At 51.6% G+C, this 19,469-nt stretch overlaps 1 protein-coding gene across 1 annotated transcript; it reads left to right on the forward strand.

Moving 5' to 3' along the window:
* The first annotated feature begins 9,597 nt into the window (after positions 1-9,597).
* On the forward strand, positions 9,598-12,898 carry Mafb (MAF bZIP transcription factor B). The gene has a single exon (XM_057781975.1). The coding sequence runs from the start codon at positions 9,972-9,974 to the stop codon at positions 10,941-10,943; it is 972 nt and encodes a 323-aa protein (XP_057637958.1). The 5' UTR covers positions 9,598-9,971; the 3' UTR covers positions 10,944-12,898.
* The last annotated feature ends 6,571 nt before the right edge of the window (positions 12,899-19,469 follow it).

The raw sequence follows: 19,469 nt of genomic DNA on the forward strand, positions 1-19,469 counted from the left end.
CACCTTAGCCCTGCCTCAAGGTGATGAGGCCCCTGGTGGTCAGGCCCTGTACTGCAGGCTGTGCTTCCATAGGTCAAAGCCATGGTTTTCTCTGCAAAGGTTTCTTACCTTCCGAAGGTGTTCTTTTGTTGTCCTGGACCAATCTTCCCCTGCGAGCACCTACATTCGATCTAGAGTTAGTTTTGGTTCTAGAAAAGCTGGGCTCGGCATTGGACACAGACGTAACAGGAGTTTGGTGCTCTGTGTGTATACGGGGTTATGGAAACATAGGTGAACCAGGGAGGGCTTCCTGGAGGAAAGGGTGCTTAGGAAAAACACAGATATGTGGATGCTGGACAGTGCTTACTTCTGGCAAACATTCTGTGTCTCTTGCTTGGAGTGGACTAGCAGACGAACCTGGAAATAGGTGGGCATGGACCCTAAGGAGATCAGAAGGAGATTAAGCAACAGGAGAGGTGGGTGCACAGAGGGGAAGGAGCTTCTCGTATTCCCTTTATGGACTTTTTCCCAGTAAAAGCTATTTAGAGCAATGGCTAGAGTCTAAGGGACTTTGGATCTATGCTGAACCGCTTGGTAGCTGTGGTCTCTGGCAAGTGATTCGGTCCATGTGAACTTAAGCTCCTTGTTTATGACATGGAGGCAACCATGATCATAGGGCCTATCTACAAGGTTACTGGGTAAGATTGAATGAAATAAGAAATACTAACTGTATGTCATCCCTTGCATGCAGACTCCCCCCCCCCCCCCAGTAAGATGCTTGTGGATGAGTAAGTACTTGGAAAAATCTGCCTTGAGCCAGTGGAAGATGGGGGATGGGATAGCCAGGAAGGGCCTGGCTGAGGTCTCCTTCATGAGCAATTGTTGTCGGAGCCCTGTGGATGGATAACCCTGCCCTGGCACTCCCATACTTGTGTTTGACCCTTGGCTGTACTTCTGGCTGCTTCCAGCCCCTAATCCAGCACTGGTATGGGAGCTGGTTCACTCCCATGAGATAGGGAGCCTCAACATCCCCAGGAGCTTGTAACTTCTCCAGCTCAGGCTGAAACTTCAGCTTCTTCCTTCTTGTTCTTTTCACAGGTGTCTGTGATCTCCCTGCCCATCCTGCTCCTCCTTCCTACCTCCTTCCCAGTGATACTCTAATAAATCTTTTGTTTGCTTCTTAGAAGACCTAAATTGACACAGAAGGTCTCAGAGGGAGAATCCTGCAAATGGGTGTTTGAAGAGGGAGAAATGAAACCTAGTAACTTTATGGGTGCTGATGGGGCTGCTGCTAGGGATGCTGAAGGGGATGCTGATGGGGATGTTGATGGGAATGCTGTTAGGGATACTGTAGGTGTCAGGAAATACTGATGGGGGTGTCAGTGTCAAGAAATGTTGGTCTCTTCTTGAGTTCTGTCCTCAATTGTGGGTCTGTGAGCCTCCTGCCTCCACTATACATGTATCAGTTGCCGCTTTTTAAGTTTTCTTTCTTTCTTTCTTTCTTTCTTTCTTTCTTTCTTTCTTTCTTATTTTGCACTAACAGAGCTCTAGTTCCTAATAGAAGAGTGAGAAGTGTTTAGTCTCTTCTTTCTTCTAATCTCACAGAAGTCTTTGGTTCCAGTAGACATTTTATCAAAGTCACACAAAATCCAGTGCTGTTGGGACCCAGGTTAATTTTGGTTTTGCCTCCTGGTGTTTTGGAGTTGCTCCATGCCACTTTATTTGAGCCTTTTGTTTATTTCAGAGACAGCTATGTCCCCCTTCCCAGTCACACAGTGGGTAGTGGCAGTCTTGCTTCAGATTCTTCTGTTTGCTCCTGTCTTGGTTAAGCTCTCTGTGTGGATCAGCTCTGCCAGAGGTCCTCAGGGTCCTGATTCCCTCCCCTCCATCTCCTGTTCTCAACTCCTTCTTCCCTTAGCCCCTCCTCCCCTCTGCATGCCTGTCGAGATCAGGGAAGCTGAAAACCCAACCCTTACATCAAAAGGGAGCTTGAAAAATACTTGGAGCAAAATCTGCTAACTGTGCATCCTCGCTCTGTGCCGGGACCGATATTAAATCAGGAAATGGCACTGAACAGCCGCTCTAAACACAGAAACAAGGGTTGTCAACACAGAAACCAAAAGCAATCTCTAACAGGCAGAGGTGAAAGGATCTGGCACAAGGCCGGGATGGGGGTTGAGACCCAGGAGAGGGTTCCTAGGCTGGATTCGTCTCTACCGTCTTTCCAGCGTTTAGAAAGCAAGCAGCTTCCCAGTTCTGTCCCTGAAAGATGGAAGAGATGGAAGAGGAGGATGCATACTGTTTAAATACCGTTCAGGCATTTCTTTGTCTTTCCATAAATGTCTGTTAAGCACCTACTATGTGCCCCACAGTGAATGAAAAGGATGCCTGCGCCTGTGAAGATGGTTTGTTGGCTCCTGGGATAGAGTGGGATAGAGCTCCAGTTCCTTGGCCACTGGAGTGCTTGCTCTTACAGAGCTTTGTGGCTCTGTCTCCGGAACAGCTGCATCCAGGGCCCAGGAGACAGGGCCCTTGCTTGGATGACTCCCTCAAGTCTTCTTGCTTCTGTGTTTGATAAATTTCGGCACCTCCAAAGCCTCAGGCAAGTCTTACCTCTTCTCTTCAGCCTTCTCGGCCCCTACCTCTCCTCTAGCAGTCATTTTCTTGAGCCCTGATGGCAGTATGAATGTACTGTCACCATGTCTCCACAGCACCTTCCCAGCTGCAATGCAAGGCCTGCAATTTCCTGGATGGAGGAGCCCTCGCTTCCCAGCAATGCTTGCAGAATTGACATAAAAATGAAAAACCTTGATAAAAATCCATTGTTGATGGATTTCCATCCTAGCTTCTAGATGGGAAATTAAATAGGTACAATCTTGTTGGAGGATAATTTGACAATATTAACATTGATAATACACCTATCTTTCAATCTAGCAATCCCTCTCCTTGCTTTGAGGAGAAATGCTTGCACATCTGTTAAAAGGAACATGCATAAAAGCTGTTGGTGGCAGCATCGTTTGCAACAGAGAAGCTCAGAAATGCCTTAAATGCCCCATCAATATGGGACTTGCTCTAAAAAAAAGAAGAAGAAGAAAAAGAAAAATGACAGGGCATCCATTGGGCAGAATGCTGCACATACATTTAAAAGAAAGAAGGAGATGTGGGTATATGACATGGAGGTCACTGAGTAAAACAAGCTAGCTGAAGCTGGAGACAGAAATGCTACAAGGGACATTGCTGCATATTTTACTCCAGGAACCCGATCTTGTGCCTCTATCATGTATATTTCATCTTAAAGTAAAGAAAGGGAAAAAGAGCCACAGTGGTCACTGCAGTGCCTGCCTGACCGCAGCCTGGGCTTCATTACAGTCCAGCATCAGAACCATTTTATCAGCCTTCTGTGATGGAAGGTGCTGTTCACTTCCTCAGTAGCTAGAAATCGGCTCCCCAGCTGGAGGAGCATCCAGGCAAGTGGGCTTGGGGTACCAGATCACCCCATTCCTTGGGTTAGTCTGTGAGTGTTGGGAGGAAAGAGTGAGGCTTGGATTAGGGATGAATGCTAACAAGGGGGAGGAAGGTACTGGGGCATGCAGGAGAGGTCTGAGGGTTCAGAGATACTGAGCAGTAAGCAAGTCTCTGAGTTTACCCATTCATTCATCCACTCACTCATTCATTTATTGCATAACTATAATTGAATACCTCCTGCTACGGGTATTATGCTGGCTACTGGGAACCCAGAAACAGCCCCCAGGAGCTCAAGGTCATTTAATGTAGTTTCTCCAAATGTGTTTCCATAATCTGTGTGGTTGAATACCCTGTGTTTTTAATGCATTATCTCAAGTGAAAATAATCTGGACTGACTGATCAAACCGCATTTGTCCTCCCCTGTATTGTTTCCTAAGGCTTTTCTCAAACCTGAGGTCTCCCTGATCCACCTGGCAGAAAGGAAGGGCAGAGGCCTGAGCCCTGTTGTCGGACAACATGGAATGGAGTTTTCCTAGAATGCTGTGGATCTCTTCTGACCCCCAAACCCAACTACAACCCAAGTCCTCCTGAAGCCTGGGAAGATCTCCATCCTACCTTTTCTAAGTCCTTCAGAGACAAGCAGCCAAGTCATTCTGGGTAGAGGGTGGTATTATATGCAGAGACTCATGGCTGAAAGCAGCTTAGTAGGCGGAGGAACTTAAAGGAACGGGTATGCCTGGACCATTAATGGGGGGCGTAAAGGACAATTAGAGTCTGGTGGGAGACATCACATGCAGTCCTGTGAGGGAGTAGAGCTCCGGACCTAGAATGACCGGTCTCATAGAACAAGACTGACTAGCTCCATGAAATAGCAAAAGTCAATCAGTCCATAGCCAAAGCCTCTGCTGTCTTTTAAGCTGTGGATGAGGATAGCTTGGATGGGGGGGGGTGCCAGGTGGGGAACTGGAGGCATGAGGTGGAGGGAGACCGCTGTTTTGGTCAGGCCCCGAGAGGTGAAAGCCAGGATGTGGTTTCAGTGTCTGTAATGATGGCCTTGGGTCGCCATCAGGTGTGGTGAACAGGGAGTGGCAATGGCAAGCCTTCACCCAGCTGTGGCTGTTAGCAGCGTCAGCTCCTTCTATGTGACCACAAGCCACATCCCCCTTCTTTTCCCTTCTTTCTTCTTTCTCCCTCCCCTCGTCTTTCTCTGCCCCTTCTCCCTTTCCTTCTTATTATTTTTATTCTCCGTCTCAGTCTTTCTTAAGACTGGCACTTAAGGTCAAACTCAGGACACAGGCAGGGCCACCAAAGTCAGAACTGAGATTCAGAGCCAACCTCCGTGGTCAGCAGGCCAAGGGTGAGGGACAGGATGGGAAGACTGTAAACCTTTTTTTGGCTGGCAGTTCACCGTGGATTCTTGCTGTCCCCACACAATCAGGGAAGAGGGGGAACCCGGGGGTTCTTGTGGCATCCACGAAAAAGCAGTCAGACACTTCCCTTAGAATTGGGAAGAGGCTTATCAGTGACCAGAACAGCCACTGGTCTCTCAGAGAGTTGGAAATCCCCAGAGACAACAGCTGGAGAAGACCCATACAGGCACCTGCATCCCTGGGGGGGGGGAGGGTGTGCTGTCTATTCATGGTAGAGGAACCCTTCCCCCACTGCACAGGATTCTGAAAGTCAGAAGTTCTGTTCTATCACTTCTGTGTAAATTGAAATGAATCACTTAACCTCTGAGAGTCTCTCCCTCTGTCTATGGGTGAGCTAGTGATGACCTTGCCCACTACAGAGACCTCTATAGGTGGGCTGATGGAGGAACAAGAAGCTCTTAGGACTCTGATGTATATCCCCAGCTACCTGCCTGCCAATCTATGCAAAGTAGGAATAACAAGAGCTGCTGCCGCATGAGAAATATGAGAATCAAAATCTAACAAAAGTTATTTCAAATTCCTGAGTGGGTGGAGGTGAATGTTTTCAAGAAACATCTCTTTGAGGCCATACTACCCAGTGAGTTATGGAATGTGAGCCTGGTGTGTATCCTTCAATTTTCTCTCAGACACACTAAAATAAAGCAAAGGAAAGTGGACATTTCTTTTGTAGTACAGATCCCTGCTCTGCTGAGCACGGGAGGGGTTCTCCATCTTCGACTGGCAGAAAATATAACTATGGTTGCTACAGGGCCTGAGTACCAGGACCTAGCATAGTACAGAACCTTGAAAGCGCTGGTTTGGATTCTGACGGCGGTTGTATGTGGCCGACCACACTAAGTGGAAGTAGTAGCTGCTGTCTGTCAGAGGGAGGAAGAGGTAGGGTGGAACGACCTCAAGGACCTCGCCCCTCCCCCCACTCGCCTCTTGAAAGCCACAGACTTCCGGAGGTTTTCAGGGAGTGTTGGCAACAGGGCATCTTCTTCCTTTAGGGTCCCGTGAAGGCAGCGCAGAACTCCAGGCTTCTTGCAAGAGAAGTGTGGGTGACAAAGCGTCCGAAGGCAGGCTTCTGTAGGCTTTCTTTCCAAACGCTAGTCCCTTCCCTGTGGAACTCAAGCCCTGTGACCCTTGAATTTAAGGGCTTCTGCTCGGCAATCTCGGATAGTAGGATCCTGCTCTCTAGGGGGGCTGCGAGGGTTGCGAGTCTCCAACCCCTACACGTAGACAACTGCGGTTCTCTACCCAGTACTCACACTGTACATACAGGCACACTCCTCCTGCGTGCCACAAACCTCACTCCTACACTCATAGTTCCGCCTACTCGCTCACTAAGCACCTGCAGTCCTCCCTCCTGGAAACCTGGGTGAACCGCGCACATCACCGTTGAACGCAGGTGCCAGGGCACCGCCCAAGTCTGGAAGCGCAGGCACGAAGGCGCGCCACTGGGTATCTATCAGGTAACCCTGATGGCGTGGCGGAGATGCCACGAGGGCAGCACCGAGATAACCTCACGTTCTGCCTCTTGCTCTTCAACGTCTTGGGGAGCAATTTCTTCCCCTAGAACAGAAGTGCCTCGAGGCCCTGTGTCTAGGACCCCTCAGCGTCCCTGTATCACTGCGATGAAGTTAAGGAATTCCAGGACGATGCAACCGGGTTCGCTTTGGAGTAAAACAATCTCAAAGATAAGTCGAAGCGCTAGATAGAAACTGCTCCGTATAGGGGCTCTAGCCACTGGCAATCCCGGCTTTTCTTGGGCGTGCTGGAGATTGCCTGGGTCTCCGGCCACTTTCCCATTGCTTCTCTCTCCGCTTCCAATATTCCAATCAAGCTCCCAGTCAAAATGCGTCCCAGCACCCTCTCCATCTCCCCTGTCTTTCAGGGTTGGGGAGCAGTCCTTTGTCCCGTCCTGCAGTGATACCCAGGACCGGGAAATATCCCGCACAAGGATATGGAGAGCGTGGTGGCAGTCTGGAGATAAACGTTATTAGCCCAGGAGTTCCAGTTCCAAGACCCTGCAGCAGAGCACATCAGGAATTAGAATGGGGGAGGCTGGACCATGAAATAGAATAGGCTGTGAGCAAAGGTCTTCACTTGGGGCAACCTTTCTACCCTTCCACCCACGGGATCTCTCTCTCTCTCTCTCTCTCTCTCTCTCTCTCTCTCTCTCTCTCTGGAGGGGGTAGAAGCAAAGAAACAGGTTGGGAGGGGGAGTGAACGTAGAAGCCGCGAGATAGCTCTGCTAAAGACCAGAGGAAGATAGTGGCTCCCACAGAGAGATAGTCACAGGGACAAAGAGGAGCAAAACTGCCAGGACAAAGGCCGCGTAATCCAAACCCAGAGAGGGCAGCGCATCTACTGGGATTTTGCAACTACTGATCTGTGGCTGCTAGAGTCCTCTTCAAGGGCCACGTTCTTGAGAAGTGGGTTTCAGTCCTCGGTGGTGACACTCGGGGAACAAGCACAGCTCTGCTGAACTCCGCGGTACTCCGGAGAGGGTGTGCAGTGAGGCGCGCACTCGGGAAACGCTGGGTCTCAGATGGCTAAGGGAGGGAACTAACGCTGGAGCCCGGTGGGTGTCTAGAGAGTCAGCCTGTGGTGGTAGAGGCTGGAACCGCTGTTTGCAGAGACCTGGAACTCTAAACCCGAAATGTCCTTAAAACGTCCCATTGCCGAGATTAGGTTCGAGCGTGCGCTCTCCTCGCTCTCCTCCTGCGACTGCGGCTGGGACAAGGCAAGTGGGTCCCTAACGCCCATCTTCATCTGCCAGAGGTTGGGGCGAACGGCCCAGGCAGGCTCTCTGCCTAGGCGGCCGAATCATTTCTGCCAAGAGTTCACTTCTCCAAGGGTTTGAGATTTTCTCAGCCATTCACTGATCTAAACATTTTAGGTCAAGTTTTAGTTCAAATACGTTCACTTTGTTAAAAACAGACTCCCGAGACCACTGTCTGCCCTATCTTTCCTAAGGACCATAGAGAAAGGGTTTTTCTTATTTATCGGAGTCATATTTTTCTTTCTGTTACAGGAAAAAAAATTCTGGTCTGGTTGTCATTGACGCGGGCCACTGGACCCCCGTGCGCGATGTTGGCCGGCGGTCCTGCGCAGCCCGGCAGCCAGGACACACTCACCTAGCACGCTTTCGGCCGCTTTTCTTTCCGCGTCTTGAGATGGGAAGCCAGAAAGCGACGCGGGAGGCGGGTCCGGTCTCCGGATCCAGCGAATAAGATAGATATTCGCTTTTGAAATCGGGGTTGGGGAGGGGGGTCTCAGAAAAGTCCCATATTTCCTGCCTTTCTGGCCCAGGGTAAGGAAGCTCCGTTGGCACTCTACAGCCCGGTCTGAGAGTCTAGCGTTCTGCGTTCCCGCCTCCCACCTCCCCGTCTGCGCTCCAGAAAGGTTTCTCACCGGGTAGCCCTGTAGCCTCTCCACCTGGCGTTTTCATTTTAGGACACTGATCTTTCCAGCTCGGGACCTTCTCTAGAGGGGAGTAGCCTACAAGCACACCCCGAGGGCTTGGGTATGGCATTTCAAAGAAACAACCGAGAAGAACTCGTGGTTGAGTTCGAAGATGGGATCGCACGACCTATGCATAGTTCCAGGGGAGTCTGTCCAGTCTTCCAGGGTGCACACAGCCTGTGTTCAGACCTGGCTTGGCCGGGTGAATTAGTAAGACCAGTATGGGTCCGAGGCGCCGTCCAAGCCTGCAGGCACCGAACCAACCAGTTCAGGGCGCCTTTGCGCACCGTGGCCACATGGGGTCGCACTTTATGCCTGTTTGAACCTTTGCGCAGCCTTCAGAAGCTTGGATCAGCTTAATCCTTACAAAACGTTCAGACAAAAACAGGGCCCGGTTCCCTAGTAGCTCAGAGCCACTCGGTGCACCGACCCGTGTTGGTCTCTGCTCCGAGCCTCGCAGTACTCAGTACGACTGGCCAGTGAAAGGTATTCAGAGCCTTTGGGCAGACTCTTTCTTGTTTACCTTCTTTGGGAGCATTTTGGGGGTGAGGGATAAATTAACAGAGCCCGAGCGGTGAGACCACTGTCTCCGAGCTCAGTCACCAAACCGGCGCCTCTTGGCCTGAAGAACCTTCCTAGAGGTTAAGAGTTAGGTTTGAACAGAACTCTTGGAGTCCCAGCCCCGCCCTCCCCCACCGCGTACATTTGCGCAGACCTCCAGAAACACAGGCTCGCACAACACTTATTCACTCGACCCGCGGCGCCGAGGACACAAGGAGCGTCGCCCACTGGGCGGGGGCCGCTTGGGAACAAAGGGCCGGGAAAGCGTCATCCCGGCTCTTATTCTGAGCCTACTTGAGGGTGACAAGGGCCGAAGGTAGGAGTGCAAAGAGTATCTAAGGAGGCGTGAATGTAGGCAGGGGGTTGAGAAAGGCGGCTTGGTCCAGAAGTGGGGCGCGCACCGAAGGCGAGTGTGCGGGGGGACCTCAACTCAGAGGGGGTTGGGGGTTGGGGGTTGGGCCCGGGCCGGCCGTCCCACTCGGCTCCAGCTCTCTCCTCCAGGCCTCCGAGGCTTTGGGGCTCCTCCGGCCTCCAGTCAGCTGACGCGGGGGGCGGGGGAGCTGTCAGGCACGCCCCGCCCAGCGTCTCTGGGCCGCGGGGGCCGTGCAGCCATTGGCCAACACGCCGGGCCGCTTGGGCCCCCGCGCTCCTGTGACATCAGGAAGCGATAAAAGGCGGCGGCGGCGCCAGCTCCTGCACAGCTGCACCGCCGTGCTGCGAGCGGCTGCAAGCGAGAAAGCCCTAGAGCCAAAGAGCCGGAGAGCGAGCGGCGGGCTCTTTGCCCCGCGCCTTTCCTCTGCCCCAACGCGCACCTCGCCTGCTTCTCCACCCCTCCCCAGCTCGACACCTCTCGGTCCCGGCGCGGCCGCAGCCCCGAGCTCCGGGGCAGCTCAGGCAGCCTCGGGAGGACTCTCCGGCGCGCCGCCGCGTCCCCAGACAAAGGCTTGGCCGGCGGCCCCGGCCCGCAGCGCCCTCGGCTCCCCGCCTCCCCGGCTTGCCGCTCTTCGCCCCCGCGTTTGGCTCGGCGCGTCCCGGCCGGTCGCAAAGTTTCCCCCGCGGCAGCGGCGGCTGAGCCTCGCTTTAGCGATGGCCGCGGAGCTGAGCATGGGGCCAGAGCTGCCCACCAGCCCGCTGGCCATGGAGTACGTCAACGACTTCGACCTTCTCAAGTTCGACGTGAAGAAGGAGCCGCTGGGGCGTGCGGAGCGTCCCGGCCGGCCCTGCACACGCCTGCAGCCGGCCGGCTCGGTGTCATCCACCCCGCTCAGCACACCGTGCAGCTCGGTGCCTTCTTCGCCCAGCTTCAGTCCGACCGAACAGAAGACCCATCTCGAGGACCTCTACTGGATGGCGAGCAACTACCAGCAGATGAACCCCGAGGCGCTCAACTTGACGCCCGAGGACGCCGTGGAGGCACTCATCGGTTCCCACCCAGTGCCCCAGCCGCTACAGAGCTTCGATGGCTTCCGTAGTGCGCACCACCATCACCACCACCACCACCCTCACCCTCACCACGGGTACCCAGGAGCCGGTGTGACTCACGATGAGCTGGGCCCGCACGCTCACCCGCACCATCACCACCATCACCAAGCGTCGCCGCCGCCGTCCAGCGCTGCCAGTCCGGCGCAACAGCTGCCCACCAGCCACCCGGGGCCGGGACCGCACGCAGCGGCCGCAGCGACGGCTGCGGGTGGCAACGGGAGCGTGGAGGACCGGTTCTCAGACGACCAGCTGGTGTCCATGTCGGTGCGTGAGCTGAACCGCCACCTGCGGGGCTTCACCAAGGACGAGGTGATTCGCCTGAAGCAGAAACGGCGGACCCTGAAGAACCGGGGCTACGCCCAGTCGTGCAGGTATAAACGCGTCCAGCAGAAACATCACCTGGAGAACGAGAAGACACAGCTCATTCAGCAGGTGGAGCAGCTTAAGCAGGAGGTGTCCCGGCTGGCCCGAGAGAGAGACGCCTACAAGGTCAAGTGCGAGAAACTCGCCAACTCCGGCTTCAGGGAGGCGGGCTCCACCAGCGACAGCCCCTCCTCTCCCGAGTTCTTTCTGTGAGTCGTGGCGGGTCCCGGCCCCCGCCCTTGCCCTGGCCCAGACTCCCTGTCCTGTGTTCCTAACCCTGGACTCCCTGTCCCTGCCATGGCCCCGGCCTTGACCTGTTTGACTCGAGAGAGAGGGAGGAAGGACGCGAGGGCCACGGGTGACGGGCGGGAGCACGGGTGGGTAGGGATCCTTGGCTCGGAAGAGAGCGGCGCAAGCCAGCGCAGCCTGCTAGACTTGGGCAAAGTCAGTGGGACCCGGGCGGGTGGGAGGTCCCGGAGTAACTTTTTCTCCAGGCTGGAAGGCCGCGAGGCATTTTCCAAGGAGTCGCCAAGGCCGTCTGGACACTTCTGGCTCTGGGAACTTTGTGAGTGCCAGGGCGGCCGATTCGCAGCCCAGAGCTCAGGTCGCCCCAGGAAGAGCAGAGGAGAGGAGAGGGACTCTGGAGTCCCCGAGGGCGAGAGGCAAGGCTGAGGAAGGAAGAACAGACAGATCTGTCTGTCCAGAGTCCGGAGAACACTGGCTCTCAGCCGGAGACGCGGGCCTCAGTTAGGACATTCGGCGCGCGAAGAAAAAAAATTTCATCAGTTTTATTGCCTGCTCGATTATATAGAAAAATACGAAAATCTGCATTAAAAATATTAATCCTGCATGCTGGACATGTATGGTAATAATTTCTATTTTGTACCATTTTCTTGTTTAACTTTAGCATGTTGTTGATCATGGATCATAACCCCCTTGTTTCTTTGAGTGAGTAGGGATGCAGTTCCAAAACTCCTGCGGCTGCGGCTGCGAGAGAGCGGAGTTTCAGTCGCCGGCCGGCTTGTAAATTACCCGCCCGGCCAAACCACACTGAGAACGTAGCAGCAAGCTGAGTCTTTGTTTGGGTTTATTATTATGGCATTTTTGTTTGTAAGTAAAAATAAAAATGATAGAAAAACAACCTTGTTGCGGGGAACCTTTGGAATTTGTATATTCGGTCCCCTTTTCCTTCCCATTTTTTTCAGTTTCTTTGGTGTTGAGGGAGAGATTGTGAGGGAGGGAGATAACTGTGGACATCCACACCTTGGGTGCAGGAGCATGTCCTCAACCCGGTCTTCTGGCCAAACTGACCACCCCCTGCTCCCCAAGAAGAAAAAGAAAAGAGATTGGCTCCCTGACTTTTCATCCCAAGGGCTGGCTTGGAATCCCTCCAGGAAGGTGCTAATTGCAAGCCCCCCGACATGGTTTAGGGTGAAAGAACTCCCCCCCCCCACCTCTTGCAACTTGTCATTGGTGACCTGAGCTCCCATCGAATCAAATGCCATTCTCAGAATGTACCAGCAACCCACACATAGGCAGGTAATGCTGCAACTTCCAAGTGCGTTCTTTAGACCAGTGAGTGCATCATGTGTCTCCCTGCTGTCGGGATAGCAGGAAGAGTTATTGGTGGTGTCCCCACTCCCGTCGGTTGTACAGTAGTTAGAGGGGAGGTCTGGGTGTTTTTCTTTATTGTTACTTTCATTTCTGCGGGTCAGTAAAAGGATTTAAGTTGCACTGACAAAAATACCAAAATGAAAGCGTACTTTTTTTTTTTTTAAGTTCCCATCTGAATTTGCTGGCGCTGCTGGCTGGATGCTTTTTTTGTTTGTTTTTGAGTTTGTATTAGTTGATAAATTTACAGTAATAACAAGATTGTATGAACCGCATGGTGCTTGCAGTTTTAAATATTGTGGATATTCGTCCTGCATCGGAAACGAGCTTTGGTTTTTACTGATTCAACTGTGTTGAAATCAAACTTGCAGCAACGCAACAGAAATTGTTTTTAATTTCATGTAAAATAAGGGATCAATTTCAACCCCTGCTTATGATATGAAAATATTAAAATCTAGTCTTATTGTAGTTTTAATTCAGACTGGTTTCTGTTTTTTGGTTATTAAAATGGTTTCCTATTTTGCTTATTAAAACCATTGAAATGGTGTTTATTTAGAGGACTCTGTGTTTGCATGACTTTAATACTCTTGTTTCTTCAAGAATTTCTCTTGAATATCAAGTTTGGGGCATTTGTTAGCAATGGACCCCAAGCAAGGGCGGGCAGATCAGTTCTCTCCAGTGTGTGACTGAGTGTGCTTTATGTGAGCCTCAAATGTGTCCTCTGCTTTCCACCCAGGTTCAGACCCAAGAGTGTGCATCTGTACGCTGAGAGAGGGCATATCTGAGAAAGACACTCTCCAGTGCTTTCAGGCTTAGTGATCAGGGTCAGAATTGGGCCTGCAGCCGGCCTGCAGCAGGAGTAGTGAACCACAGAAGTCGGACCAAGAGTTGCCACCTGGATAGAGGACGTGAGGTCTTTTTTTTCTTTTGGAGTCCAGGGCCAGTTAAGTTGCAGTCCTTACCTTCTGCCTGGGTCTCAACATCCTTCAGCCAGGCACGGACAGCTTAGAACTAGTCTGCAGGCTCTAAAGGGAGGCTTGCCCTCCTTTCTCCGAGGTTGATGGAAGCAGATGACACCAGACACTAGATGTTGGGATGCCAGACCTTCTCGGTAGGAAGCTTCTCCTTGGAATTTCTTCCCAGGTTAGTATGTTCAGGGTACACAGGGCCAAGTGCCTTCAAAAAAGACACTGCATAGAGGAGCTTGGATGTCAGTATGTCCTCAAATTGGAGGCTGAAAGGGCTTAGGCTGGCTTAGCAGCTATGCCAGTCGCCTGAAGATTCCGACGTGGAAGTGGCCCTAGGCCGCTTCCCTTTCCCTGGTCCTATGAAGGTCAGTACCTACCTTGTGGCCCACACTCCTGGTGGCCTCCTTAGAATCTTGTCTGTGATTTAGATTGCCTTTAGACCAGTCTCTCTCTGGCATTGGGGCAGACTACCCGGACCTTAGAGGAGCTCTCCTCTTTTGGCAGAGGCTAACTCTCTGTGGAACTTCCTGCTTCCACGTAGACTCTACTATGCCTTGAAGTTTTTGGCATTGGAGTTCCTAACGGAATTTCAGGATTCAGATGGGGAAGTTATAGACCCAAGCAGGGAAGCCCAGTCGGGGACCTGAGTAGGGGGTCGCCTGGAAAAGGAAGGGAGAGTGAAACTTCAAGGGAACAGATTTTGGCTAGAATCCCAGGAGCTTTCGCTTCTGACTGGCATCTCAGGAAGAAATTTGGGGGGCCTAAACAAACAACAGCGACAACAACAAAAAACAGAGCAAAATAATACTAACCACGATCCACACCTGTAGTGCGTCGGTGGTGTGACTTCAGCTCAGAGTGATTTCCCAAACCCATTCAATTTTCCCAGTGGAGACAAGGTTTGGCAAGCAAGGCTTTGGCCTCCGTTTGGAAAAAGGCAGCTGAGCCCGGTTCTCCCACGTGTAGGTGGGAGTGATCCATTTGTAATTCCCTATGCAAGCGCCACTACAGGCACAGATGTGCCACCTTTAAGGAAACAGGCCTCTCTTAGGGGAGTATCTGAGAGACTCCACTGTGCAGGTCCCTGCAGTGATAAGAGGGGATCAGGGACTTCTGGTGGCAGAGGCTTTAAATTTGGTGGTCTGATTCTGTCTAGAACCATTCGGAACAGACTAGCGTTGTCCACTTCCGGCATTGTCTGGATTTTAGAAAAGGCTGTAAATTCCAAAGAATTGTCTTTATTCTGGATAGATACACTTAGACACACCCAGTGAGGTCACCATCATTGTGCATCCAGAAAGGACAAGAAGTGCCACCCATTTAGAGTTGCCAACTGAGTTTGGAGATGAGATTCTAGGCACAACCCTAGTGACACGTTGTCACACCAGGGCACCCACACCCTGCACTCACACCGATGGCCCTGGCGGCACGTTAGTGCCTGCTCCCAAATCACCCATTGAATATTAACCCCCCTCCCCAGCCACAAGCGGAGGAACAGCTGGGTAGAGCCGGCAGGTCTTTGGAGAGGGCCAGGTCTTGTGGAATGCTCTTGAGAGCGGGTTTCTGTAGCAGGCAAGCCCCTCTACCTGCAGCCCGCCAGCAATTCGTATGGGCCAGGATGCCACAAGCCGGGGAAATGGGACGTGGATAGCCAGGACCTCCAAGGTGCGTCCAGCGGCGGTACTCAGCAATCTTTATCCTTCTTTTCGGTTTTATTTCTCCCTACTGCTAGAGGGCAGCTCGGGATCCTACACTCCCCACCACCCACTGAAGGAAAAGTTCTCCCTGCACCAAAATCTTCTAGGCTTCCACTGATCCCACGTAGACAAGCTGGCGCCTGCAGACAGAGACGCACCCGGAGACAAAAACGCACAGACACCAATACCGGGAAGCACTCAGTGGGCACTCGTAGGCTCTATCTCTGGTTGCCTTCTTTGCTGGGGCAGCCGCTGCCCTTCAAGAGTCTAGGCGCAGTAGGGGTTTCTTCTTCCCGGCGGTATCTCACCGGCTTTAAGAACATGGGGCAGTCGCTGCTGTCACCTCCTTCAGTTCTGCGGGGAGGCGCTCAGGTGCCCGAGGTTCAAACAACTCGGCTTACCTTCTCTAAGCCTCTTTTTCTCTGTACGTGCGTCTCAGTCTCCCCCTCCTCTCTCTCTTCCTCCCTCCCCTTTCTTTCTGTCCCCCTCTCCCTCCCCGGCCCCCATTTTCCATTTCTTTAGCCTTTCCAACTTAATCTTCCATTTTGTTTACTCCCCTGCCCTTTAATCCAGGGCATCCTGAAAGCTGGTCCTGAGGCGTCGCTAGCCAGGCAGGAGGAAGGAGGGATGGCCAGGCGGGTCTCCAGTCTGGGAGTCACCACTTAGCGTTCTGCACCTGCGCTGTTTAGGGTCTGGGCTTCCCTCTGCCCACTCTCCAGTTTCATTCCATTCCGGTGGCCCTCGCTGTGGTTGGCTGGGGCCTGCAGGCTGACACTCTGTTCAAATCTCTAGGGAGACTGAAGCTGGTCACAGATGCAGTCACAGTAAGTCTTTGTCGCTTGCCTTTGGGCTTTTCTGTGGCGGGACAACTCCCTGCCCTTGCCAGTTAGAGGTTCCCATTTTCCTTTTATGCTGTTCAGGGGCCTCTGGACTAAAACTCACAGTGGAAGCCACACCATACACAACACTAGGCTGACCACTCCATGACCTGGAGGCTCAGTTTCTTCCAGGAGGGCCAAAGGCCTCAGTCACAGGTCAGCCCTCCTCCCAACCCCATCTTCAGTTTATCCCTGGTCGGGAGGGAGCCAGGAAACTCTGGAGTAGAGCGAGGAAGATTCCCTTGTGTGCTTTCAGATGCAAAGCTCCATTGTCTTCTGGGCCCTTTGATTTCCCCAAAGGAATACTCTGGACCCCTTCTTGAGAAACTGTCCCTTTCACCATCTGCAGTCAGAAGGCTCTGGTGTTCAGATTTATAATGAAAGGAACTCCCCACACTCTGACTAAAATAAAATTCTTCCATCGCATATCCTTGGAGGCAGCATTTCTCCAGCCCCTCGGAGAGTCAGTTCCTCGGGAATGGGAATAGCTGAACTGGGCTGGTGCCCAGCACTGCATCCTGGGAGGACAATTCTGATAGAGTGCGGGGCTGGTCCTGTGGCTCCGGTGTCATCTGAGCATCAAGAGCAGGCAACCCTGGGCTTGCCTTTGAAGGTTGGGGCTTTTCTGGCTCAGAAAACAGGGTCTTTCTTTTGTGGGAAGGCTACTGGTGGAATCTCCCTTTTCCCATAATTCCTGGTCAGGAAGCATTCTTTCAGTGGGGGGGAGTGCATTCACCAAGCCCCCCCATCAGTTCCTCAGCATCCTGTGTAGCTTCTCCTGTCCATCCACACACCTTCATTGGTCCTGTACACATTTCCACGCCTCAGTTTTAAATTCCCTTTTCCGTTGTCCTATGCACGTTATCTTAACGGGTACATTTAGATAATATCAGAGCCCGCTGTTCTCACTTAGAAGAAATTAAGTATGTGAGAAAAGTTGCAGCTCCAACACGAAAACCCACCTAAATTAATAATAAGGATTTGTTCTGAAGCAGAATTCGGTTGCAGCAGCCTCGTGGCGTTCTTTGTGAGTGAAGCTACTTTTAAGTAAAACAGCAGCTATTTATTATATATTCTATTTTATTTTATTTTATGTTTTTATTTTAAAAAAATGGATGCTGTCTTCGGGTTGGAGAGGGCAGCTGCAGAGGTGGTGGGGAAGGCCTGCCTGGAATTCTCTGTGAGAAACAAACTATTTTTGACATGGGAAAGCTGATAAAGTCCATACATCTGTGTTGTGGCACTTTCATTTTGGAGCGCTGTGTACTTTACCTGGGCTGAGACTTCCTGGTGTGAATGAATAGGGATGGGTACTTGAGGGGCCCTGTTTGAATAGTCTTCTTGAGGGGTGGGCATTGCTCCTGGCTTTATGGTTTTACCAGATCCTGCAGCCCAGGCTGTGTTTGGCTCTCACTCGGGTTCCCTTGTTTTTTCTGGTCTGTTGCCCTCAACTTCTCTGATTCTGCCAGTTACAATTCTGTCATTGAGTTCTAGCCAGAAGGGACGTAGGAGCATGCTGCCCTGGAGTCAGCTTTGTCTGCTCAGAGTGAGTGGAGCAGGGCTGTATTTCCTAACATGGGGTGGGGCCTGCCCCCAACATCCTTTATTTCCCGGGGATCTGAAGAATCTGGTACACGGGATTCTTCCAATGGATGTGGGACAGGTAGGTCACAGAGATGTGGTTCAACCATTGGTTTAGTCTCAGGATATTTCACTTCACTTGGTAGTATAAGTTGGTGTTATCCAAGGGCCAGAGGTGGAGGAGGGGACAAGGCCCTGTAGTCACTAGGGGATGAGTCTAGAACAGAAATCCATACCTACCTAGTGATGAAATTTACTGTTTTGTCATAAACCTTATAAATCCTTATATAAATTTCTCATCAAAGACATTCAACCCTCTGTAGGTGAGGTCAGAAAGAGCCCCCTTTGGGGGTTGGTTTCCCCACTAAGCCTCTGCACAGGGTGGTTCTTGATTTTCTAGCTGGATACTTCATGTTTTCCAATCACAAGGCTTCCTGCCTAGGTGAAGATGTGGACCGTAGACACAGGCAGCACCTTGAAGACAAGGGTGTCAGTGGGAACTGCAGCTGTCACTCATTCTGCTCTCTGACGGTGAATGATGGTGCAGAGGCTGTGAGTTCAGAAGTGGCATCCTTGTCCTGGAACCTCGGAGCCATGTAAAATTAACAAACAGTTCTCTCACTATTCATCTGCTCCTGACTGAACTTTTCAATAAAGGGATCCTAATGACGGAGCAAGTGTTCCTAGCAGAAGCGACCTCTAGGTGAGGCGATTGGGAAAGGTTGTTTTGTGTGCAATAGTGAAGCTTTGGATCTAACATAGATATGTTTCTGCTCTTAGGGCTGGTTCCCTAATGAATGCACACACACACACACACACACAAACACACACTCATATTTATATACGCAGAGGCAGAATTTGCATGTATCCATCTGATATATATATATATATATGCTGTCATGTTCACTTGTATGTATAACTCATTACGCATGTATCCATGTTAGATGCATACATGTCTAAATGCTCATGTTCGTGCAGTTATAGTGTGCACGGGGTGTACAATTATGTACACAGACGTATGCCTTTATACTCAATCAGAGCATTATTGATTACACATGCACATAGTCTTGTGTAAAATGTATAGGGCTCCTGTGTACCCTCAGAGACTCACACATACTCACACCCATGTGTGTGTGTGTGTGTGTGTAAGTGAACACTAGCCTTTATGCTCATTCACACACAGGCGTCATGCAACAAGGGAAATACGGCACCAGTGGGGTTAATGGAGGCCCCAGACTCCCATAAATATTTATAGGAAGCACTCAAGCTCTCAAAGTGGGAGACGAAACCTCTCATCTTGAGCCCCTGTAAATCACACGGGCTGCTGTGTGCTACCTGTCAGATCCAGGCTGTTCTCTGCGAAGACGACACATACATGCTGGAGCTGCTGTAGCCAAGGGTCAGAGGTGACAGGGACAAGGCCCTGTGGTCATCTCTTGATAAGAGTCCCCAGGAAAGGGTCTAGAACGGAAATCCATACCTGCCGAGTGATAAATTTAATTTTTGTTACCAAGCATTATAATCTTTCTATAAATTCCACATCAACGACATTTAATTCAGTGTAGGTGAGGGGGTCAGAAAGAGCCATCTTTGAGGACCGGTTTTCTCCCTAAGTCTCTTTGCCCAGGGTGGTCATCCCAGTGCCTCACCAGGCATCCATCAAACATGTCAGGGTCACCCCACTCCTAGGAAGACTGGGTCAAGTGAAGCAGCTTAGTCCTCTGCTGCTGCTGCTGCTGCTGTTGCTGCCTGCTGTGTGCAGGCCTGCAGAGTGGAGAGGCATTTTGTGACTATGCGAGACTCTGCTGCTCAGTGAAGGGACAGCATCTCAAGCTGATTGAGGAGGTATGGTCCTGGTAGAAGCCAGATTTGATACAGTGTGTGCGTGTGTGCGTGCATGTGTGTGTGTGTGTGTGTGTGTGTGTGGTGATGGTGGTAGTGGGTGTGTGTGCGTGTTCCAGATTCAAGAGCGGCTCTCATCCACCAGTTTTGTGTTCTTAAGGT

The sequence above is a fragment of the Chionomys nivalis genome, chromosome 9 (assembly GCF_950005125.1).
Source record: "Chionomys nivalis chromosome 9, mChiNiv1.1, whole genome shotgun sequence".
Lineage (NCBI taxonomy): Eukaryota > Metazoa > Chordata > Mammalia > Rodentia > Cricetidae > Chionomys > Chionomys nivalis.